This window comes from Fundulus heteroclitus, chromosome 8 (genome assembly GCF_011125445.2).
Source record: "Fundulus heteroclitus isolate FHET01 chromosome 8, MU-UCD_Fhet_4.1, whole genome shotgun sequence".
In the NCBI taxonomy this organism is placed as follows: domain Eukaryota; kingdom Metazoa; phylum Chordata; class Actinopteri; order Cyprinodontiformes; family Fundulidae; genus Fundulus; species Fundulus heteroclitus.
The window spans coordinates 2,877,818-2,899,882 of record NC_046368.1 but is presented as its reverse complement, the minus strand read 5'-3'; the positions used below and the strand labels follow the sequence as shown (position 1 = coordinate 2,899,882).

General features: G+C 45.4%; 1 protein-coding gene across 3 annotated transcripts; it reads left to right on the top strand.

Annotated features, from left to right (window-relative positions):
• Positions 1–357: 357 nt before the first annotated feature.
• Positions 358–21,972, top strand: lrsam1 (leucine rich repeat and sterile alpha motif containing 1). 3 transcript variants are annotated; one of them, XM_021311116.2, is made up of 26 exons: positions 358–642; positions 986–1,065; positions 1,696–1,853; positions 1,973–2,029; positions 5,270–5,314; positions 5,387–5,464; positions 7,324–7,392; positions 7,821–7,905; positions 9,768–9,889; positions 9,978–10,068; positions 10,144–10,256; positions 11,183–11,212; positions 11,359–11,481; positions 12,416–12,555; positions 12,655–12,699; positions 12,982–13,052; positions 14,190–14,289; positions 15,889–15,976; positions 16,061–16,135; positions 16,412–16,492; positions 18,230–18,325; positions 18,409–18,507; positions 18,575–18,706; positions 18,819–18,885; positions 19,754–19,956; positions 20,804–21,972. In XM_021311116.2, the coding sequence occupies exons 3-26, from the start codon at positions 1,782–1,784 to the stop codon at positions 20,924–20,926; spliced, it is 2,205 nt and encodes a 734-aa protein (XP_021166791.2). In that variant the 5' UTR covers positions 358–642; positions 986–1,065; positions 1,696–1,781; the 3' UTR covers positions 20,927–21,972. The 3 variants fall into 3 exon arrangements, with proteins under 3 accessions (XP_021166791.2, XP_021166790.2, XP_012708992.2); XM_021311115.2 differs by having other exon boundaries at positions 983–1,065; XM_012853538.3 differs by lacking the exon at positions 986–1,065.
• Positions 21,973–22,065: the final 93 nt, after the last annotated feature.

The window sequence follows — 22,065 nt, the reverse complement described above, 5'->3', positions numbered from 1 at the left end:
CTGTGTTAAGTGGAACGGTTTTTACTCTGGTTTACCCAATTTCCAGCTGTTGTTTTCGTTTTCCGAGGCAACTGGAATGCAACATGTCTCCTGCGCTAACCGGAAGGCTGATCCACAGCTCAGGGCTGTGTTGAGTGTGGTTGACGTAAAATAAGTTAAGTGTGTACGGGTGCGTTTTAATTATTAGTTTTAAAAGATGATTACAATTTGCTATGAATACATTCAACATTCCATGTTTTATTCAAGAAAAAAAAAAAGCCTCACATCAGATTTCTCGGGTGACGTTGCCACTCAAAATATGGCGGACTTGTCTCCGCTGTTAGCAAATAAGACGCTGCTAAGGGCCGTAAAGAATCGTGTAGAGGCGCAGACAGTTTCTTGGACGGGGTTGCCGTAAAAAAATCAGCTGAGTGAAGGGGCTCACCCTGCCAAAGTTTAGCGTGGAAACGTTGCTTTCTTAACTAACTTTACCATCCGACTGGTTTGAGACTTAACTTTATCAAGATTCATGTTATTTCTGACAGCGGCATTAACCGATTTATAGCTGTTAGTGGTTAGCAAACACCAAAACCCTCCTCGAATCAAGGTTTTTAACTGTTAAATAAGTGAAACGGAAAACAAACCCACACCAACATCGAGTCTGTGAGTATAAAATAGATTTATTATATCGTTAAATACTCGTTACGTGTTGTGTTTGTGCCGTTTTGAGGGATTCTGACATGCTAGCTCTGTTAGCATCGTGCGTTTACTGTAATGAGGAAGGTTAGCGTCATCTTCCTCAGACTTGGAGCCCGACCTGGTTCTGCTGGGATGGTTTTATGCTGTTAATTGGGTTTTTAAGGCGTAGCGGAACCAGCGCAGAAACACAGCTAACTTAACGTGGCAATTATAATGAATTTAAAGCAGCATTTGACTAAAAATGTGGCAGCAGCATCCTCCCATCTTCCATCCATTCTGTTTACTGATCATTCTCTGACTTCAGTAGCTTCACGTCTCATTCTGAGCTGCAATCAGATGAAAATGCATCCCTGAAGGATTGGGTTATATTTCTGTTTACCTGAACAGGTAAATCCACTTCACGTCACTCTGTTAAGTTTAACTCTGAACAGACAGTCGTTGATTGTCTCCAGCATCAGAAACAACAGTTTCCATCCCTTCGTCCTAAAAGGTCACATTAAATTGGGATGTTAATGATTTATTTGAAGCATAAACCCTCCCAGGGAGGGATTACAAAACTTCAAACTATGTTTAAAAACAACAATTAGACGAACAAGCTTGAATTTATTGTGGGATTTCTCCAGAGGCACAGGAGGGTTTATACAAATTCAATAAATACATAAAATCTAAGATTTCCCACCGTTCTGGGCCAGTAAATGCATCAACCAACAATATGTTAATAAATAATGAAAAATGCAGCAGGCCTGTTGCTTTTCTGCATCATTCATTTTCTGTCTGAATGCTATCAATGTACCAGCAGCAGGTTTTATTTCCCTTTATGTTATAAAAAGATTAATCATCTTAGTTTTAGGTTTGCAGCAAACATGCCAGTGAAATGTGTCGTCTGCAGAAAGGCTTAAATTATACAAGAAATGTCCTGATTTATTGTGACTCCCAGATCCAGGGTGGATGAAACTCCACCCTGGATCTGGCAGTCCAGGCTGTTTAACCTGGTTCTGTTTGGGTTTTGCCGTAAAGCTGAGGGACTTCCAGCCTGTCCGCCGGTCCCCTTGGACCAGCTCCAGGGATTAGTTGGAGGGGCAGCAGGTCAGGTGGGATTCAGGATGCCTCTGTTCTTCAGGAAGAGGAAGCCCAGCGAGGACTCCCAGAAGAGGCTGGAGCATCAGCTGTACTGGGTAAGAAGGGAGCGGGTCGCTGGGCTGGGTGGGGATGGTGGAGGCCTGGAAAGATCAGCACACGGTGATTCCTGCTGGAAACATGAATTCATTCAGGTCTTTTCCCGCCTGTTCTGCAGTCAAATCAAGAAGGAGCGGACGACATCCTGGACATCTCAGGATGTGAACTAACAGAGGTGAGGATGAAAACACTTTACTGCTTTAGCTGCTAGTTAATCTGGGTTAGTTACTAATTTGATCTAGATTAGCTGGTAGCCTGATCTGGGTTCGCTGCTATCTTGATCTGGGTTAGCTGCTAGCTTGATCTGCGTTAGCTGCTATCTTGATCTAGATAAACTGCTAGCCTGATCTGGGTAAACTGCTAGCATGATCTGGGTTAGCTGCTTGCTTTCTCTGGGTTAGCTGCTATCTTGATCTAGATTAGCTGCTAGCTTGCTCTGGGTTAGCTGCTAGTTAATCTGGGCTAGCTGCCAACTTGATCTAGATAAGATGCTAGCCTGATCTGGGTTAGCTGCTAGCTTTCTCTGGGTTAGCTGCTATCTTGATCTAGATTAGCTGCTATCTTGCTCTGGGTTAGCTGCTAGTTAATCTGGGCTAGCTGCCAACTTGATCTAGATAAGATGCTAGCCTGATCTGGGTTAGCTGCTAGCTTTCTCTGGGTTAGCTGCAATCTTGAGCTAGATTAGCTGGTAGCCTGATCTGGGTTAGCTGCTAGTTAATCCGGGCTAGCTGCCAACTTGATCTAGATAAGATGCTAGCCTGATCTGGGTTAGCTGCTAGCTTTCTCTGGGTTAGCTGCTATCTTGATCTAGATTAGCTGCTATCTTGCTCTGGGTTAGCTGCTAGTTAATCTGGGCTAGCTGCCAACTTGATCTAGATAAGATGCTAGCCTGATCTGGGTTAGCTGCAATCTTGAGCTAGATTAGCTGGTAGCCTGATCTGGGTTAGCTGCTAGTTAATCCGGGCTAGCTGCCAACTTGATCTAGATAAGATGCTAGCCTGATCTGGGTTAGCTGCTAGCTTTCACTGGGTTAGCTGCTATCTTGATCTATATTAGCTGCTATCTTGATCTAGATTAGCTGCTAGTTTGCTCTGGGTTAGCTGGTAGCCTGATCTGGGTTAGCTGCTGGCTTGATCTGGGTTAGCTGCTGGCTTGATCTGGGTTAGCTGCTTGCTTGAGTTGGGTTAGCTGCTAGCATGGTCTGGTTTAGCACTAGCTTGGTTAGTTCAGCTAGCAGCTACTCAGAGTTAGCAGAACAGCTAGCAACGCAGATGTTGAACTCTTCCTTCATTAATTTTTCAAAGCGGCTCTTCAGGCTGAGATGAGCTGTTTTCTGTTGCTGGACCAGTAAAAACCAACTCTGGTGGACCTTCTGGGGAAAAAAACATAATTCAGAGAATTGCAACAAATTTTAGTGAAAATCCAAAGATAGGGGCTGGATCAGGACTTTAGACTTTCATTTAGTCTGTTTGTTCTAGATAAGAATTTCTTTAATTGTCCCACATGGGGAAATTCTGACACAGACAGAGGTACATCACCCTCTGAGAAGCGTGGATGTCTTTAACGTAGGCATATGGAGAATATTAAAGCATAATTAATGAAATGAAATAATGCTGTTACTGCAGAAAGAGCAAGTTAGTGGCAGAGAATTTCTGAAAAATACAATTAAAACTGTAATCTCACGCTTCACTCATTTATCACCGGGGGGTATTGATTTTGTGTCTATAGGTGAAACCTGACAGGCATTAAATTGAGGTGGCAGCAAATCATGAGGAAGAATGAAAATACAGTTTAATCACGCATGGTTAAGTTACTAGGTAATCTTCTGTTTAACCCTAATCAACTAAAGTATTAATTGTCTGTATTCAACATATACAATTAATGATGGGATGGTGGGAGTTATTGAAATAACTAATATATTAATCTTTTTGCCAGCATTGTTCACCCATCCTTCTAAAAATGAGTTGACACTGATTTTCTTGTAGGTGTTTAATTTGTGCCAACCTAACTTAATATTAATCATATAGGCTATATTTTTTATTTGAAGTTGAAGTAAAGGTGGTGTTATGCAAGAGAAGAAATGTGGAACATTAATGAATAGAAAATTAGAGTTGGAAGTTTTGCGTCGTTCAGAAATTGTAACAGACTTTGTGATGTCGTTAAATATCGTATCGCGATACGGCTGCTGATTTCCACGCTTAGACATAACGGCAGACACCATCAGGGACCTGGTTGACTGCGGCTCAGTGGTCATCCTGCACCCTGAAAGTTGTGGGTTTGATTCCAGCTTCCTCCTGTCACATGTTGATCACATGTTTAGCCCAGGTTGCCTGAATGTGTGAATCTGGCTGGCGCTGTAGAAATGCAGCATTTATCGTTTATTTCTCCTTTAAACCTCATTATTCTGGTCGTTTGTGACGCTGCGAGGGCCGGTCAGCAGAATATGTGACTGAGTCAGAAACCCAGAACAGGAACCGCATCACAGTCGGTTCCCTTTTTTTACAAACAGACAAAGCAAACGGACCTCTGCTGTGATCAGAACCTCAGAGAACTCAGGGGATTTAACACGACTCACTAAATGATTAGAAAAATAAGTCAGTAGGAGAACTGTGAAAACACAGAAAATGAACATTTAAAAAGATACAGCATAGAAATACTGATATTCAATAATAATAATGCTAAAATCAAGAATTATAAAAATAATGAAATATCAAAACTTTAAGTTATTCTAGTTGTAGCTTTAGAAAAGTTGGACAAAATGACTTTAGATCAGAAACTCCTAAGGACTTGTTTATTTCTTATTATTAATAGAAACAATTTACTGTGATTTTCTGCTTTCTGCGTGTTTATTAATGCATGAATAGAAACAATGAAGCTGTGAATGTTAGTGATGAAAATCCATCCAGTGAAATAAAAGACATCTAGTCCAGGATTTACTCCTTTGTTAACGTGATGTTTCACTTTGTTAATGAAAGTCGTCTATTAATAAACATCTTTGCCTTAAAGATAAGGCCGGCTACAATAAAATGAAGGAGATTAAACATGTTAAAGTTTTTAAAAAAATAAATCGGTCAATAAAAACTTTTACACAGAGTTCTTAACTGGACTAAAATCAAAAAATGAACTAATAAATAAATGATTGATGAATTGAATTGATGAATAAGTAGAAAATGAGGATCTCTCCCATGGAGAGTGTAATAATGCCGTTAAAGAATGATTGTAGGTGTAGGCAGCCGTTAACTCAGGACCAGGTTGGTTTGGATCTTTTTCCCTTAATGAAGGAAATCATTGGTTGGAAGCTGCTGCTTGTTTTCACTTCGCTTCTCTTTAGTTTATATTTAAATTAGTTTGGTGATCTAAAAGATTTCAGTGCAGCAGAAAGCAGACAGGAAGTGACGCGTTGTTTGTGCTGCAGGTGCCGTCGAAGGCGTTTTCCATCTGCAAGGTGCAGCAGAAGAAGGTGAGGAGAAGAAGAACGAGCCGTCAGACATGCAGCATCTGGATCAGCTGTAATAACCCTGATCTCCTCCAGGTGCTGATCCTCCACACCAACGAGCTGAAACACCTGCTGCCCAAAGGATGTGACATCAGCTGCCTGTCCACCTTAAAGGTACAGTCCGCGCTGATCAGCCTTCACCGTCTGTTGCTGCGTTCCTGTCCAGCACCCGGTCTGGATCCTCAGTTCCTCTGAACCCGGTCTGGGTCCTCAGTTCCTCTGAACCTGGTCTGGATGTTCAGTTCTTTTGAACCCGATCTGGATCCTCAGTTCCTCTGAACCCGGTCTGGATCCTCAGTTCCTCTGAACCCGGTCTGGATCCTTAGTTCCTCTGAACCCGGTCTGGATCCTCAGTTCCTCTGAACCCGATCTGGATCCTCAGTTCCTCTGAACCCGGTCTGGATCCTCAGTTCCTCTGAACCTGGTCTGGATCCTCAGTTCCTCTGAACCCGGTCTGGATCCTCAGTTTATTTGAACCTGGTCTGGATCCTTAGTTCCTCTGAACCTGGTCTGGATCCTCAGTTCCTCTGAACCCGGTCTGGATCCTCGGTTCTTTTGAACCCGGTCTGGATCCTCAGTTTATTTGAACCTGGTCTGGATCCTTAGTTCCTCTGAACCTTGTCTGGATCCTCAGTTCCTCTGAACCTGGTCTGGATCCTCGGTTCTTTTGAACCCGGTCTGGATCCTCAGTTCATTTGAACCTGGTCTGGATCCTTAGTTCCTCTGAACCTGGTCTGGATCCTCAGTTCCTCTGAACCTGGTCTGGATCCTTAGTTCCTCTGAATCCGGTCTGGATCCTTAGTTCCTCTGAACCCGGTCTGGATCCTCAGTTCCTCTGAACCCGGTCTGGATCCTCAGTTCCTCTGAACCCGGTCTGGATCCTTAGTTTATTTGAACCTGGTCTGGATCCTTAGTTCCTCTGAACCCGGTCTGGATCCTTAGTTCCTCTGAACCCGGTCTGGATCCTCAGTTCCTCTGAACCCGGTCTGGATCCTTAGTTCCTCTGAACCCGGTCTGGATCCTCAGTTCCTCTGAACCTGGTCTGGATCCTCAGTTCTCTGAACCCGGTCTGGATCCTTAGTTCCTCTGAACCCGGTCTGGATCCTCAGTTCCTCTGAACCTGGTCTGGATCCTCAGTTCCTCTGAATCCGGTCTGGATCCTCGGTTCCTCTGAACCCGGTCTGGATCCTCGGTTCCTTGGAACCCGGTCTGGATCCTCAGTTCCTCTGAACCCGGTCTGGATCCTCAGTTCCTCTGAACCTGGTCTGGATCCTCAGTTCTCTGAACCCGGTCTGGATCCTTAGTTCCTCTGAACCCGGTCTGGATCCTCAGTTCCTCTGAACCTGGTCTGGATCCTCAGTTCCTCTGAACCTGGTCTGGATCCTCAGTTCCTCTGAACCTGGTCTGGATCCTCAGTTCCTCTGAACCCGGTCTGGATCCTCAGTTCCTCTGAACCCGGTCTGGATCCTCAGTTCCTCTGAACCCGGTCTGGCTCCTCGGTTCTCCAGCATCTAGAAAAAACAAACTAAGAGAAAAGTCCAGATAAAACCCTGACGACGGCAGGAGGCGGTGGAGCTGCCGTACGGAGCAGAAGCCGTGCAGCGCTACCTGAAGATCCAGATGATGAAGAGGAACCAGGTTCTGGAAACGAGGTTCCCGGGTTCTCCGTCAGATGGACGACCAGGAACCCAGAGTTGATCTGCTGCTTCTCGATCAACGGAACCAGCTCAGGTTCTCGATCTGAGCAGGAATCTCCGTGGAAGGTTCTGGTTTTGACTCAGAACTTCCTGCAGGGATCAGATTTCTCTTCCTCTCAGGAGGAGCTGGAGAGAAATCCGTTTCTTCTCGGACCGGTTCTTCTCAGGTCCGAGCCTCGGATCAGTAGAGGACGGATGATGAAGAGAATCCAGCGTCTCCTCTCTTCCTCCTCAGTGTCTCCTCTCCCAGCTGATCCGGTTCTTTCTGCTCCTCAGGTTTTGGATCTGCATGAGAATAAGCTCAGCTGTCTCCCTGAGGATATCGGAAACCTGACCAAGCTGCAGGTAACTCCTCCTCCTCCTCCTCCTCCTCCTCCTCATTATCATCATCCTCCTCCTCCTCCCACTGCAAAAAGGGAACTAAAAATAAGTAAAATTTTCTTGAAATCATTGTATTTTTCCTTGATTAGAGCAGGCAGATAAGACTATTTGCCAATGGAATGAGATTTTTGCTTCAAACAGGAACAATTCATCTCTAAAATAAGATAATTAGACATCCTGCACTTGAAATAAGACGATGGAGATGAATTGTTCCTGTTTTAAGTGCAAAATCTCATTCTGTTGGCAAATAGTCTTATTTACCTGCTCTAATCAAGGAAAAATACAATGATTTCAAGAAAATTTCACTTACTTTTAGTTCTGTTTTTGTAGTGCCTCCTCCTCTTCCTCTTCCTCCTCCTCCTCCTCCTCACTGTCTGCTTCCTCCCTGCCAGATCCTGAATGTGGAGAAGAACCGTCTGAAGGCCCTGCCTGAGTCCATCGGGAGGCTGCAGCTCCTGCAGACGCTCAACCTGAAGGGTGAGGCTTCACTTCCAGCCTCTCTCAGTCCGCCTGCGCCTCCCTTCATGCGCCTCCCTTCATGCATCTCCCTTCACGCACCTCCCTTCATGCACCTCCCTTCATGCACCTCCCTTCATGCGCCTCCCTTCATGCGCCTCCCTTCATGCACCTCCCTTCATGCACCTCCCATCATGCACCTCCCTTCATGCACCTCCCATCATGCACCTCCCTTCATGCTCCTCCCTTCATACACCTCCCTTCATGCACCTCCCTTCATGCACCTCCCTTCATGCACCTCCCATCATGCACCTCCCTTCATGCTCCTCCCTTCATACACCTCCCATCATGCACCTCCCTTCATGCACCTCCCATCATGCACCTCCCTTCATGCTCCTCCCTTCATGCCCCTCCCTTCATGCACCTCCCATCATGCACCTCCCTTCATGCACCTCCCTTCATGCGCCTCCCTTCATGCACCTCCCATCATGCACCTCCCTTCATGCGCCTCCCTTCATGCACCTCCCATCATGCTCCTCCCTTCATGCGCCTCCCTTTATGCACCTCCCATCATGCACCTCCACCTCCCTTCAAACACCTCCCTTCATGCACCTCCCTTCATGCACCTCCCATCATGCACCTCCCATCATGCGCCTCCCTTCATGCGCCTCCCTTCATACACCTCCCATCATGCACCTCCCTTCATGCGCCTCCCTTCATGCGCCTCCCTTCATGCACCTCCCTTCATGCCCCTCCCATCATGCACCTCCCTTCATGCACCTCCCATCATGCACCTCCCTTCATGCTCCTCCCTTCATACACCTCCCTTCATGCTCCTCCCTTCATGCCCCTCCCTTCATGCACCTCCCATCATGCACCTCCCTTCATGCACCTCCCTTCATGCGCCTCCCTTCATGCACCTCCCATCATGCACCTCCCTTCATGCGCCTCCCTTCATGCACCTCCCTTCATGCACCTCCCATCATGCACCTCCCTTCATGCACCTCCCATCATGCGCCTCCCTTCATGCGCCTCCCTTCATGCATTTCCCATCATGCATCTCCCATCATGCATCTCCCATCATGCACCTCCCATCATGCACCTCCCTTCATGCGCCTCCCTTCATGCGCCTCCTTCATGCGCCTCCCTTCATGCACCTGCCTTCATGCGCCTCCCTTCATGCACCTCCCATCATGCGCCTCCCTTCATGCGCCTCCCTTCATGCATTTCCCATCATGCATCTCCCTTCATACACCTCCCATCATGCACCTCCCTTCATGCTCCTCCCTTCATGCGCCTCCCTTTATGCACCTCCCATCATGCACCTCCACCTCCCTTCAAACACCTCCCTTCATGCACCTCCCTTCATGCACCTCCCATCATGCACCTCCCATCATGCGCCTCCCGTCATGCCCCTCCCATCATGCACCTCCCTTCATGCACCTCCCATCATGCACCTCCCTTCATGCACCTCCCATCATGCACCTCCCTTCATGCTCCTCCCTTCATACACCTCCCTTCATGCACCTCCCTTCATGCACCTCCCTTCATGCACCTCCCATCATGCACCTCCCTTCATGCTCCTCCCTTCATACACCTCCCATCATGCACCTCCCTTCATGCACCTCCCATCATGCACCTCCCTTCATGCTCCTCCCTTCATGCCCCTCCCTTCATGCACCTCCCATCATGCACCTCCCTTCATGCGCCTCCCTTCATGCACCTCCCATCATGCACCTCCCTTCATGCGCCTCCCTTCATGCACCTCCCTTCATGCACCTCCCATCATGCACCTCCCTTCATGCGCCTCCCTTCATGCACCTCCCTTCAAACACCTCCCTTCATGCGCCTCCTTCATGCGCCTCCCTTCATGTCTCCATCAGGTAACTGTCTGAGTGAGCTGCCGCCGGCTGTAGGTTCCCTCAGCAGCCTGCGTACTCTGGACATCAGTGATAACGCCATCCTGCAGCTGCCCACACATCTGGCCTACGTCCGCACGCTGGAGGTGAGTCTGCGCTCGCCGCTCGCTGCTCGCTGCACGCCGTGGCCACGCTGCTGGGACTGACTGTGTGTGTGTGTGTGTGGGGGGGCAGAGCTTCACGCTGGACGCCGCCGCCATGACCTACCCGCCGGCAGACGTGTGCGCTGAGGGAACGGAGAGCATCCAGCGCTTCCTGTGCAGCGGTAAGGAGCCGGCTCCTGCAGAGAGAACGCTGCAGCAGAACCTGGAGAGAACGTGATGTTTGGTGTTCTCCGCAGAGCTGGGGGAGGAGTACTGCGCTCCGTCTCAGTACCTGCTGCCCGTGCTGGAGAGCGACGGCGGCGGCGGCCAGTGCTCGGACTGTCTGGACGGTCTGGAGGAGGCCTGGCAGGTCTGTTAGCCTCCTTTACTCTGATCGACCCAAACATGCAGCCAGAGTCCTTCAGGACCTCCTCAGTGGTTCACACGTCAGATTTATGTTCTGGTTCTGGCCTCAGACGTTCTGTAGAGAACATCAGAGAACATCCAGCGTAATGGAGACCAGAGAACCCAGCAGACGGGTCAGGGAGGAGGTTCTGGTCCAGTTTCCATCAGGGTCAGGTTCTACAGAACCTCCCAGAGTTCTGATCATCATGTGGACTACGCTGCCCTGTTTCTAACATGAGGCCAAAATAAACTTTATATTAAATTAACTTACTAGGTTTATTGTTGCTACATGAATGCACTTCTAGTTTAGACATTACAGTCAGGCAGTCTGTAGACAGCTCAGGGGTCCTCAGGTAGAGACACAGTGTACCGTAATGCTCCTAATATCCATTGAGGAGCAGCTTTGTTAACCAAAGTTGTATTTACACATTTTAACAGATTTCAGTCAGCACAACGGTGATCATAGATAAGGAGCACCATCAATATTTGAGAAAATTTAAGGATTTTAAATTCACTTTACTGTCTGAAAATTACAGTAAATCTTGCAGGACACCTGAGCCTGGGGTGGAGGTTCTTCTTCCAGCAGGAGAACCAGCCTGAACCTGCTGACTGAGATATTATGGGATGGTTCTGATCAGAGCAGATTCATGGGTTAGAACAGCCTAGTCAAAGTCCAGACTCCAGGCGCCGGCTGCCAATGCTCTGCGTGCTGTTCAGAAACGTGAAAACCTTCCACTTCATTATTTGGCTCTACTTTATGTTCATCGGTCACACAGAACCCCTAAATTCTGTGTTTTAGAGCAGCTAAAGCCTTTTTCCTGGTTGTGAGTGTTGATCTGAGCCGAGGCTTCAGAGGTGGAGGTCTCACTCAGCCCTTTGTTTCTGTTGCAGAGTAAATTCAGCGACTATGAGAGGAAAAAGGTTCGTGACACTCTTACGCTGTTTTTATCAGAACAAACCAGCCTGTAGATAATAATAATAATAATAATAATAATAATAATAATAATTAATGTTTATGCCGCCGTCCACAGAGCTTCATTCACTGTCTGCCTGGTTTTCTCCTTCAGGAGCAAAAGCTGCAGGAGAAGTTGGCGGTTGAGCGCCACCTAGAGGAGAAACACCGGGAGACGACCCAGCTTCTCCTCATGAACAACTCCCACAAGGAAAACATCCTGAATTCAGTGCGACAGGTAACCTCTGACCTCTGACTTGTGACCTGTGCAGGGAGAAGGGCGCCTCCTTCTCTCATTAATGTACAGATGTTTCTCTGTACATTGAAAAAAAACAATCTACTTAGATATTTAAATCTTTAAAGTGAGCAAAAATACAACAGGTTTTCAGAAAAGTAGAATATTACATCAAAATCTTAAAAAAAAAAAAGATTTTGATGACGGAGACGTTATAATATGACCGTGTTACACAGAATTATAGGAGTCACACACTGCAAAAAAGGAACTAAAAGTAAGTAACATTTTCATGAAATTAGTGCATTTTTGCTTAATTTGAATAGATAAATAACTACCTGCCAATGGAATAAGATTTTTGCACTTAATATAGGAACAATTCATCTCTATCTATCTTATTTCAAGTGGAGGATATCTAATTATCTTTGGAGGTAAAGCTACTCATTCCGTTGACAAATAATCTTATTTATTTGCTCAAATCAAGGAAAACTACACCCATTTGAAGAAAATGTTACTTATTTTTAGTTCCCTTTTTGCAGTGCAGGAGGTCCCTGCTGATGGAGCTGGATCTGCATTGGTGGAAAGTTTAGTGGAAGGAAAACGTTTGGTGCAAAGTCAATGCAGCCGTCTAGCGGCACGTTCCAGAGCTCTTCATGCTGAGCAGCTTTATGGAGGCGCTGCAGCAGGACGTGGTGCCGGCCCACACGGCCAACGGTACCAAAAGCTGATCAGATGGCACCACTGCTTAAATAAAACGGGTCTAAAAAGAAAAGAGGCTGCTATCCAGGCCTCCTGATGTTCCAGAACATCTGAGCAGAACCACAGGCTGATCTCCTCCATGCTCCGCTGCACCGACGCTGGATTTCATGTTTAAGGAGCCCAGACGTGATGTTCTGGAGTTCTAAAGGACTGTAAGAAGCTGAGGCTGGTGTCTGTGCAGGACCAGGAGCGCGTGGAGCAGGGCTTCAGCCTGCAGCAGAGGGCGCAGGAGGCCGAGAGGCAGCTGGTGCTGGAGAAGGTCCGTCAGGCCGAGGACAACATCAGCGGCCGCATCAGCAGCATGTTGATGGACAACAGCAGGTAGGAGGCGCCGCCGTCAGGAGCCGCAGGTCTCCTCCTCCTCCTCCTCCTCCTCCTCCTCCTCCTCCTCCTCCGCTGATCGTCTGAATGTTTCTGCAGGCAGAAGAAGAGCGCAGAGTTCCTTCAGGCCATGGAGGAGGAACGGTGAGTGGAGACATCATGGAGATCCGGTTTGTTTCCACTTAGCTGCATATTAACGGAGCACTTAGCAACGAGATGCTTCTAGATTAGAGCAATAAAAACACGATGCTGTCAGATATTCACTGTAAGAGAAGGATAAATACAGACCGGTGTGAAAAAGCAGAAATCCTGAAAAATAACAAGAAGCAGAACGTCTGAGGGTTTAGTTCATAGTTTATGTTTCTGCCGTCATGGTTGCTTCTAAATGAATAAATCAGATTTTAATCTGTTTCCACTGACCGCCAGGATCCGAATGGAGCAGCTGACGGCCATCACCCAGGAGGAGGCCAGCTCCCTGCGGAGGAGGGACGTAGCAGGTAGGAGGTTATGCTTCTGCTCCTTCTGCTCCTTCTGCTCCTTCTGCTCCTTCACACCGAGCAAAACGGAGAGGAACTCAGGCTGAAATAGAGAAACGCTTCGAGCATTAAAGCTTTCAGAGAACGTGAGAAAGAGGCTGATGCAGCCGCAGCACTTCCTCTAAACCTCTTCTAAACTAAACCGGGTTCTGCAGCCGCCGCTGTGCTTCTTAACAGCTTTGGCTAAACGTGATAAAGAACCAACAGATATCCATATAATAAATGATTATCATGGAATAATCACAATCAGACTAAAGGTACAAATAATTCATTTTAGATCCACTTTTTCTCTTCATTAGGCTGGAAACTTTGCTTTTTGTTACACAAATACCAACAAATGCATTCATCCTTTTTTTATTATTTATTTTAAAACCTAGAAAAATAAAATAGTGGATTTTAAGAAATGAGAAGTTTCCTGTTGTAGATATTTATCTTTTTCTATAACGTCTTGTAACATTAGCAGCACTTAATTAGTTTCATTTATCTGGCTTAAAAGTGTTTTTGTTCTGGAAACAGAAAACTCTGCAGAACCTCTGACCCGGTTCTGACGTTCATCAGATCAGATTATTCAGGACCATAAGCGGACGCCATGTTGGTTTGGTATTAGAAAGAAGAAGAAGCTGCTGTACTACGTAATAACGTAGGAACCAGAGGCAGAAAAGAGGCGGGGTTTACTGGTTGCCATGGTTATTCCCACCTTTTCTGAGGAGCAGAGGAGAAACTTTACTAGAAAAAAGGATCAAAATGAAAACTGGGTCAGGTACGGTCCAACTTTCTGTGACCCATTAAAGCTTTAGGCCCGTGGGGAGATCTTTTATGAATTTATTAATTTTCCCAATTCCATAAAGATTGTAAAACTGAACCTCTAATGAACTCCATGGTGTTTCCTTGTTATTAATAATAATGTTGTTAACAGCTTTATACTTGCAGTGTCTTCCAGTAATGTGGGAACAAAGCCCTGAAAGTATTTCCTAAATCCTGAAAAATGAATAATTCAGACCGCTTTAAAATCTCCATTTCTGGTTTTTGTGACGTTCGTATCGCCTGGCCTTCTCTGCTCCACGCTTCCTCTGAGTCCGGTTCTCCTTCTGGTTTCAGCCGCCATGCAGAAGATGCTCTCAGACAGCTACGCCATGTGCGTCCTCCAGGAGGCCAGTGACTGCCGCAGACAGAGTCTGGTCTCTGAGGCCTACAGGAGGTTTGATAGCACACATTACATCTGCAACTTATTTAGGACCAGGACTGGCTAAAGAAACAATATTCTGATTTATTTGATGCAAAAAAATTATTATTTAAAGATTCTCACATGTCAAGTTCAACCAGAAACACATACAAGAGTGTTTTTGTCGACAAGAGAAACACAAAAGTGTTGTTTGAAGGAAGTTCTCCTATGAGGCGGATGCACAGAAAAAAAACAAAATGCAGAATACCGCATGCTAGCTGCGCTAAACCGATAAGCTAACCCTACAGGCTAATTTTACAAGCTAATGCTACAATTTAATGGTACAGGCTAACCCTACAGGCTAATCCTACAAGCTAATGCTACTAGTTAACCCAACAAGGTAACTCCGCAACCTAACCCAACAAGCTAATGCTACGAGCTAACGCTACAAGCTAACCTTACAAGCTAATGCTACAATTTAATAGTACAAGCTAACCCTACAGGCTAATGCTACAAGCTAATGCTACTAGTTAACCCAACAAGGTAACTGCGCAACCTAACCCCACAAGCTAATGCTATGAGCTAACGCTACTAATGCTACAATTTAATGGTACAAGCTAGCCCTACAAGCTAATCCTACTAGTTAACCCAACAAGGTAACCCCACAACCTAGCCCAACAAGCTAATGCTATGAGCTAACGCTACAAGCTATTGTAAGGTTAACCCAACAAGGTAACTCCGCAACCTAACCCAACAAACTAATGCTACGAGCTAACGCTACAAGCTAACCTTACAAGCTAATGCTACAATTTAATGGTACAAGCTAACCCTACAGGCTAATCCTACAAGCTAATGCTACTAGTTAACCCAACAAGGTAACCCCAGAACCTAGCCCAACAAGCTAATGCTATGAGCTAATGCTGCAAGCTAACTCTTCAAGCTAACTCTACAAGTTAACGCTAAGACACTGATGTTTCAGAGCAACATTAAAAGGTCATAAAGCTCCTGTATCTGCAACAGTGAAGTAGTAAACCTAGATGACATAAGCTAGCGTTATTTGTCTGACTATTAGCAGGATGGACCCAGGTAGCCCAATGACCAGGTTCTGTTTTGCTTCCATTGGCTTGGTTCTGTTGCTCCTCTGTTTAGCTGTAACAGTATTGGAGGCTAATGTGACTAATAATAACACAGGTTCTGGTGGAGCCAGACTGAAGCAGATAATTCGAGCAGAACCAAGCAACACAAATTATTTTAGTTTAAATGATCATAATATATATTTGTTCAAATTATTCCTGTATTTGTCCCTCAGTTATAAAATGGGTAACTTCACAGGCTAGTGGAAGCACACAGTAGCCCATTAAAAATAAGCAATTATAATAAAATACTTGCATCCATAAAGGATATTAACACGTAAATTATATATTTCTCTAAATAAGGCCTGAATTGTCGCTCACTTTCATAATTAAGTTGAGTTTGTCACACTGCAATTAATCATATTTTCTGGTCAGAAATGTCGCTGTGGTGTCTGTAATGGTATTGAATATTTTTCTTAGTATGTGGTTTGTATTTTAGTTTCATAACGACCTTTTGTTAGAGAGCGATAACCAGAAACCAAAGCTGTTTTCCTCTGAGCAGCATGGAGACTCTGGACAGGAAGTTTGAGCGGATGCTGTCGCTCCAGGTTTTGGACAAATCCAAAGCCATCGCTCAGATCCTGCAGGAGGTAAGGTGTTCCTGTCGGGGGCGCTCTGGTGCAGCGAAGGTCCCACCAGGTCACAGCGTCCTCTGCTCTCATTGCTCTCTGCAGGAGGAGATGCAGAAAGCTGCGTTCCAGGCTCTGCAGCTGCAGAAAGACGCGGTCCACGGTTACATCCGCAGTCAGGTGTGTGAGCCGCCGACGGTGCCGATCATTTTAATGTTTTATTTTTCCTCACAATCTGAATCATTTTTACTCACAGTTCAGGTCGTCGCTGCCTCCATGTAGCCGTGGAGGTCAACCAGAGCTGAACCCACAGCCTTTATAACCCGGTTCAGCCACTTCTGTTTTCGGTGTGGGTCCAGCTCTGGTGCCAGCAGAACCGTGTTGTAGCTCAGGATCCATTTCATCAGCTCACTCAGCCTGATTTAAAGCCGCATGTGGCGTCTCCACTGTCCTCAGATCAAGCTCATAGAGGCCGAACTCATGCAGCTGACTAAACTGGAGATTAAAAGACGCAGTCTGGATGCTGAGAACCTGCAGGTGGGTCTGCTGCTTTCTTTATTTGCCTTCATGTGTTCGTCTCGGTTCCTCTTGGCCCGCTTCATTGCTCCATGCCAGAGTTTTTGCATCATCCATCAGGGCCGTGCAAACATCCATCCTCCATGAATTCCTCCCTCATGGTGTCGCCCTCAGACCTCCACCTGTTTTCCTCGGGTTTTATGTCACAGTTTTATGTTCTTTTATTATAATCTGCCCCTTTACTCTGATACCCGCACATAAAACCCAGTCATTCCAAAAAAAGTAAAAAACAAAGCAACTGGACTTGTTTTCCGTAGTTGAAGACGTTTCTCTTCCTCTCCAGGAAGCTTTCTCAATTCAGAAAGTCTGGAGTAATGTGGAGTAACAAGCTTTATACAATTGGCAAACAAAGGCCTGTAGTGGCTTAGATAACATGCAGATTCAACAGAAACAGGACCACCCCTTAGTAATGGGCGGTTAAAGACATTAAACCAGCAGATTGGACAGAAACTGGTCCACTCCTCTGTAACGAGGAGTCGTTAAGGTCGTTATTGGCTTGGTTTAAAGCAGGGGTGTCAAACTCATTTTGGTTTAGGGGCCGCATTCAGCTTAATCTGATCTCAAGAGGGCCACACGAGTTAACTCATTGCAAGATTAAATAGAACTAATAAAAGTGAACTTGTTGTTGATTTTTATATTAAATGAATTTCACTTTTACACAATATATTATGAATAACCTCAGCGTTTTTAAGAAAAGTATGTGCAATTTCAACAATACTTTTACTCAGTTAAACATTTACTTGTGCATTATGCATAAGAACTGATCACAGTGATTGGACAATGTTGAAAAACATTTATTCACATTTTTTGGAACTTAAAAACACTGTCCTGCATGACAAAATACATCAAACAGATATAAATTAAGAAATGATTTGAATTTTTCCACACCTGAAGCTTAATCTGCTAATTAAAACACAGCGCCCCGCGTGGACAATATAGGAACTGCCTATTTTCAATTAAATGAAGTACATGTTTTTTTCAATAATTGTTTTATCATTCTCTTCCTTTTATCTTGTTCACTTGTGAAAGTCAAATCTGATGAGCTCTTTGTGGCATCTTATTGCCACATTGCCAGACAGGACACTGGAAGAAAAAATCATTATTTTTTTTTTAAATAATGATAATGCATTTAGCCACAGGGCCGGACTAAATTGTTCGGATCCGGCCCGCGGGCCGTATGTTTGACACCCCTGGTTTAAAGGAACGATGCTTTGATCACCCGAATGAGGGTGAGAGTTAAGGTGATGACTGGCCGGAATTAATCCTAAAGCTGTGTTGTAAGTTTTTGAGAGTTGAAACCTAGCAGAGGACTCTGAAACTCTCAAAAACTTACAACACAGCTATAGGATTAATTATCTAAGCTATTACAGGCCTTTGTTAGGCAGTAGTATAAAGCTTGGTACTCCACATTACTCCAGACTTTTTGAATTGAGAAAGCTTCCTGGAGAGGAAGAGAAACATCTTCAGCTACGGAAAACAAGTCCAGTTGCTTTGTTTTTTTGGAATGACCATGATGACTGAGAATCTTCACCAGCATAAAACCCAGTGCGCCTAATCTGACCGGCTGGGGCAAGGAGAGGATTGGTAGGAATACTTTTGCAATGTTCTGTCCCGGTTAAGGAGGTTCTGAAGAACTTGTGTTGGTCGGGTCTGGACCTTTTAGCTGCAGCCTTTTCTCAGAACTCTGTCTGCTTGCAGGAGGTTCTGGGCGAGCAGCGCACCGCCCTCGGCGATTTGCTGCAGCAGCTGCTGAAGCAGAGGGACCAGAGGGAGCAGGAGCTGCTGCAGGTTCTGGTGAGCAGGCGGGTCCAAGCCCGGCAGGAAGTTTGAGACGGGAAACGGGACGTTAGAGAAGCATTTTGTGTTTTATTTCCCAGGTGGAGATGGAGAAGAAGTCGGACTCCAACCAGGAGAACTACTGGATGATTCAGTACCAGCGCCTGCTGGACGCCAAGCCGCTGTCGCTGCGCATGCAGGTGGAGTTTAACGCACGATGAGCTCTCAGGGTTCTGAGTCCATGTTCTAAAGCGGGTTCCCCTGCAGGAGGCGGGTCTGGAGAAGGAGCTGGTCAACATGATGTGCAGAATGTCGGCCCAGCACCACCTGCCCACCCTGGCCCATCATCACATCACCACCGAGGCGCTGCGCCACATGCAGGCTGCAGACCTGAAGAAGGTCGGTCCCTGAGATCATGGTTCCACCTTCCCTCTGTTAGCTCAGCTGATTTAGCAGGAAGAGAAACTCCTGACCTCCACAGGTATCAGCAGCTGCACTTCTTGTCTTGCAGCTGGGCATCAGTGAAGCTGGGATCCAGAAGGCGCTGCTGAGCTGGGCCCGGGAGCGCCAGCCTGCAGGTATGTGACCCCGACTGAGGCGGAGAAGCTGCAGCTCCACCAGCCTGAACCTTCCTGCTCTCAGTATAAGCTGAACACAAACTGAACCAGGGCTCAACGGTTTAGGAAAATAATCTAACTGCAACTTTTTTATCTTTATATTGCGATTTAAAGTGAGTTTTTTTCTCTGTTTATTTTATCATGTGTTTCTAAACATACAAACAACAAATCAATCTGTTTCATCGCTGTGCAGATCAGGTGCTAAAAGAGCCGCTGCGTCTCAACTCTCAGTAGAAATGATTGAGTTCTGACTACGATATATTTCAACCAAAACTGCGATTTGATTTAGACTTTTCTCTGCATTAACCACAAGCAACAAAAATTGCCTCTAGATAAAGATGTTTGTAAACAATTACGATTTAAAATAAGAACCTTTAATGTTTCGATTAATCTTAAGATTTTAATTATTTGGACGTCAATCCTTCTTGAACATAAAGTTCAACCAACAAACACGTCTATGTATTAAACTAATTGACCAGAACTTAATGCTGTGGTGAGATTCCTAAAAGTTTCTGGTAAAAAGCAATGATTATATAATCATACTGATTATATATGATTATATAAACTCTAAAACAAATATTATAATTATATTATCTCACTGCTGCTGCATCCATGTGGATTAAACCCACTTTAAACATTTTACCGACGCCTTTATGACGTTTCTGATTCACTAATTGTTACACAGCCAATAATTGCAGACCTCTGCCATTTGGAAAATGTTTTTTTTTTTTATTGTGATTATATTGCAAATGCGATTAATTGTGCAGCCCTAATCTGAACCGATGAAGGGCCTCCTCTTCATCACTAACCTGCCTCTGTCGCTCTCTAGGAGCCTGCAAAGCTGTCCATAAGGGAGAGGAGGTACGCCCCACTGCTCCGACACCGCCCCCCTCCCCATTTCTTCCCTCCACCACGCACACCCCCAGCCCGCCACGATCCCCCGCGACCCCAGGGACCCCCGTCACCCCGTCGGCCCCTGCACCCGTGGAGGGACCCGGCAGCTCAGAGTGTGTGGTCTGCATGGAGACTGGGGTGAGTTAGACTTTGACTGTCCTCAGTTATGGATGACTTCTCTGAGCGAATCTCTCCAGCCTTCATCCCGTTCTCGTCAGAAATGAGTAGTTGGTCTGATGTCAGCAGCCTAACAGATTATATTAGATTAGTTGAATCTAATCTAATCTAATCTAGCAGGCGTTTCTGTTCAGTCCGTTCTGTTGTTATTATATAACTGATGCCTCAGCAGCTGCTCTCTGCAGCCATCAACACGTTTCAGAGTCATTCTGGCAAATATGTGAGACCCGACTTCCTTTCAGAGTTTTGACCCTGTGTGGATTAAAGGAGATCATTAGTAAAGTCAAACTTGTTCATCAAGTTATCGTTTTTTTAAATCCTTGCATGTTTAGTCGTTTAAACCTGGAAAAGGTGAATTAAACGAGTGTAAACGTGTTGATGGAGACTACAGAGCGCCGCTGGGTCATCGTTCCCAGTTCTTTAATGCACTGCAAAAACAGATCTAAAAATAAGTAAAATGTTCTCAAAGTTAGTCTATTTGTCCTTGAATTGAGCAGGTAAATAAGATTATCTGCCAATGAAATGAGTATCTTTACCCCTAAAATAAGATAATTAGACATCATGCACTTGAAATAAGATGATGGAGATGAATTGTTCCTGTTTTAAGTGGAAAAATCTTAGTCCATTGGCAAATAGTCTTATTTACCTGCTAAAATCAAGGACAAATACACTCATTTCATGAAAATGGTACTTATTTTTAGTTCTGTTTTTGCAGTGTGTTTTCTGTGTCCTGCTGGTGACAGAGTTAGCGTGCGGTGAGTCGGTTCTGGATGGTCCAGTTTTCGTTTAACTGGTCTCTGTGCTTCAGGCTCAGGTGATCTTCCTGGTGTGTGGCCACGTCTGCTGCTGCCAGGTGTGCAGCGACGCCCTGCAGAACTGCCCTCTGTGCCGCAGCAGCATCAGCCAGCGCATCCGGCTCTACCAGAACTGAGAGCCGGACCGAACGGCTCCTCCTGCCCACCGACCGCCTCGCTCTCTTATTTATGCATGACGCTGGAGCTGCTGTGAGCAAACGTGTTTGTGAAGCGCTGAGCCACATCGGACCACCAGAACTTTGTCGTGTTTCTGTCCTTTAGTCTCACTTTTATTTGTGTTCTGAGCCCAGAGAGGAAACTCTGCCCTGCAGGTGATGTTTGCCTTTGAGCAGCTGAATCTCTCCAGGTTGGCACAATTTTAACATTTCTCACCACAGTAGCAGATCATAAAATCAAACGTCCATTTCTGATTGGCTACCGGACTTTAACTCACGTTTTATCCCACTTTCATCACCATGTTTTTTTTTTTTAATAGACATAACGTGAATCATTATAAAGAGTCGAATATCAGCAAAAGGACAACAATGATGAAAAGGGAGTTCCTGTACTTTAATAAGCTTATTTCTAGTTACTTAGTGTTTTATTCTTTGGGTGTTTTAACCCAAATAAAAAGGTTGAATTAACTCTTTGTCAGCAGACACTCAGTCACATAAAGCACTTTATTACCCCCTCTCCCCCTCCCAAAAAAGTCCTGTTTATGGATTTTAATAAGAAAATATAAGTCCTTAGAAAATGTTAAGTAAGCACACGCTGTCTATTAGGTTTTATTCCCAGAACAGGATAAAAAGTCCTTTTAAATGAGTTCAGTCAGCAACATTTCACAGATTAAAGCCTTTCATTGGTCAGTGAACTAAAAAGTTGATGTTAATCCTTCTGCTTGTATAAAATGCTGAGGCAACATTTACCTCATTCATGGAGCCTGAGGAGTCGGTGATGTTTGTGTCCTGGTGTGTAAAGCTGTAAAAGGAAGGCTGTGTGAGAACAGCGCTCGTCTGCAGCCTTCCTTTACGCTCTTATTCTCTATAAAGTGCTCTTATCTCTTCAGTGTTTTCCAGGAAGTCTCTGCGCCGCCTGTAAACGGAGCAGCCTCAATCATTTAGGGGATTTTCACGTCACTGTATATCAGATATTTAATGCTACAATAAAATACAACCTGTAACCATCCTGTGGTCGGTGTCTGCTCATTCCTTGAGTTTAGGGCTGTAGATGGAGTCCTTATAAACCACTTAGTGGGTCTCCCCATACTCTGCTGGTC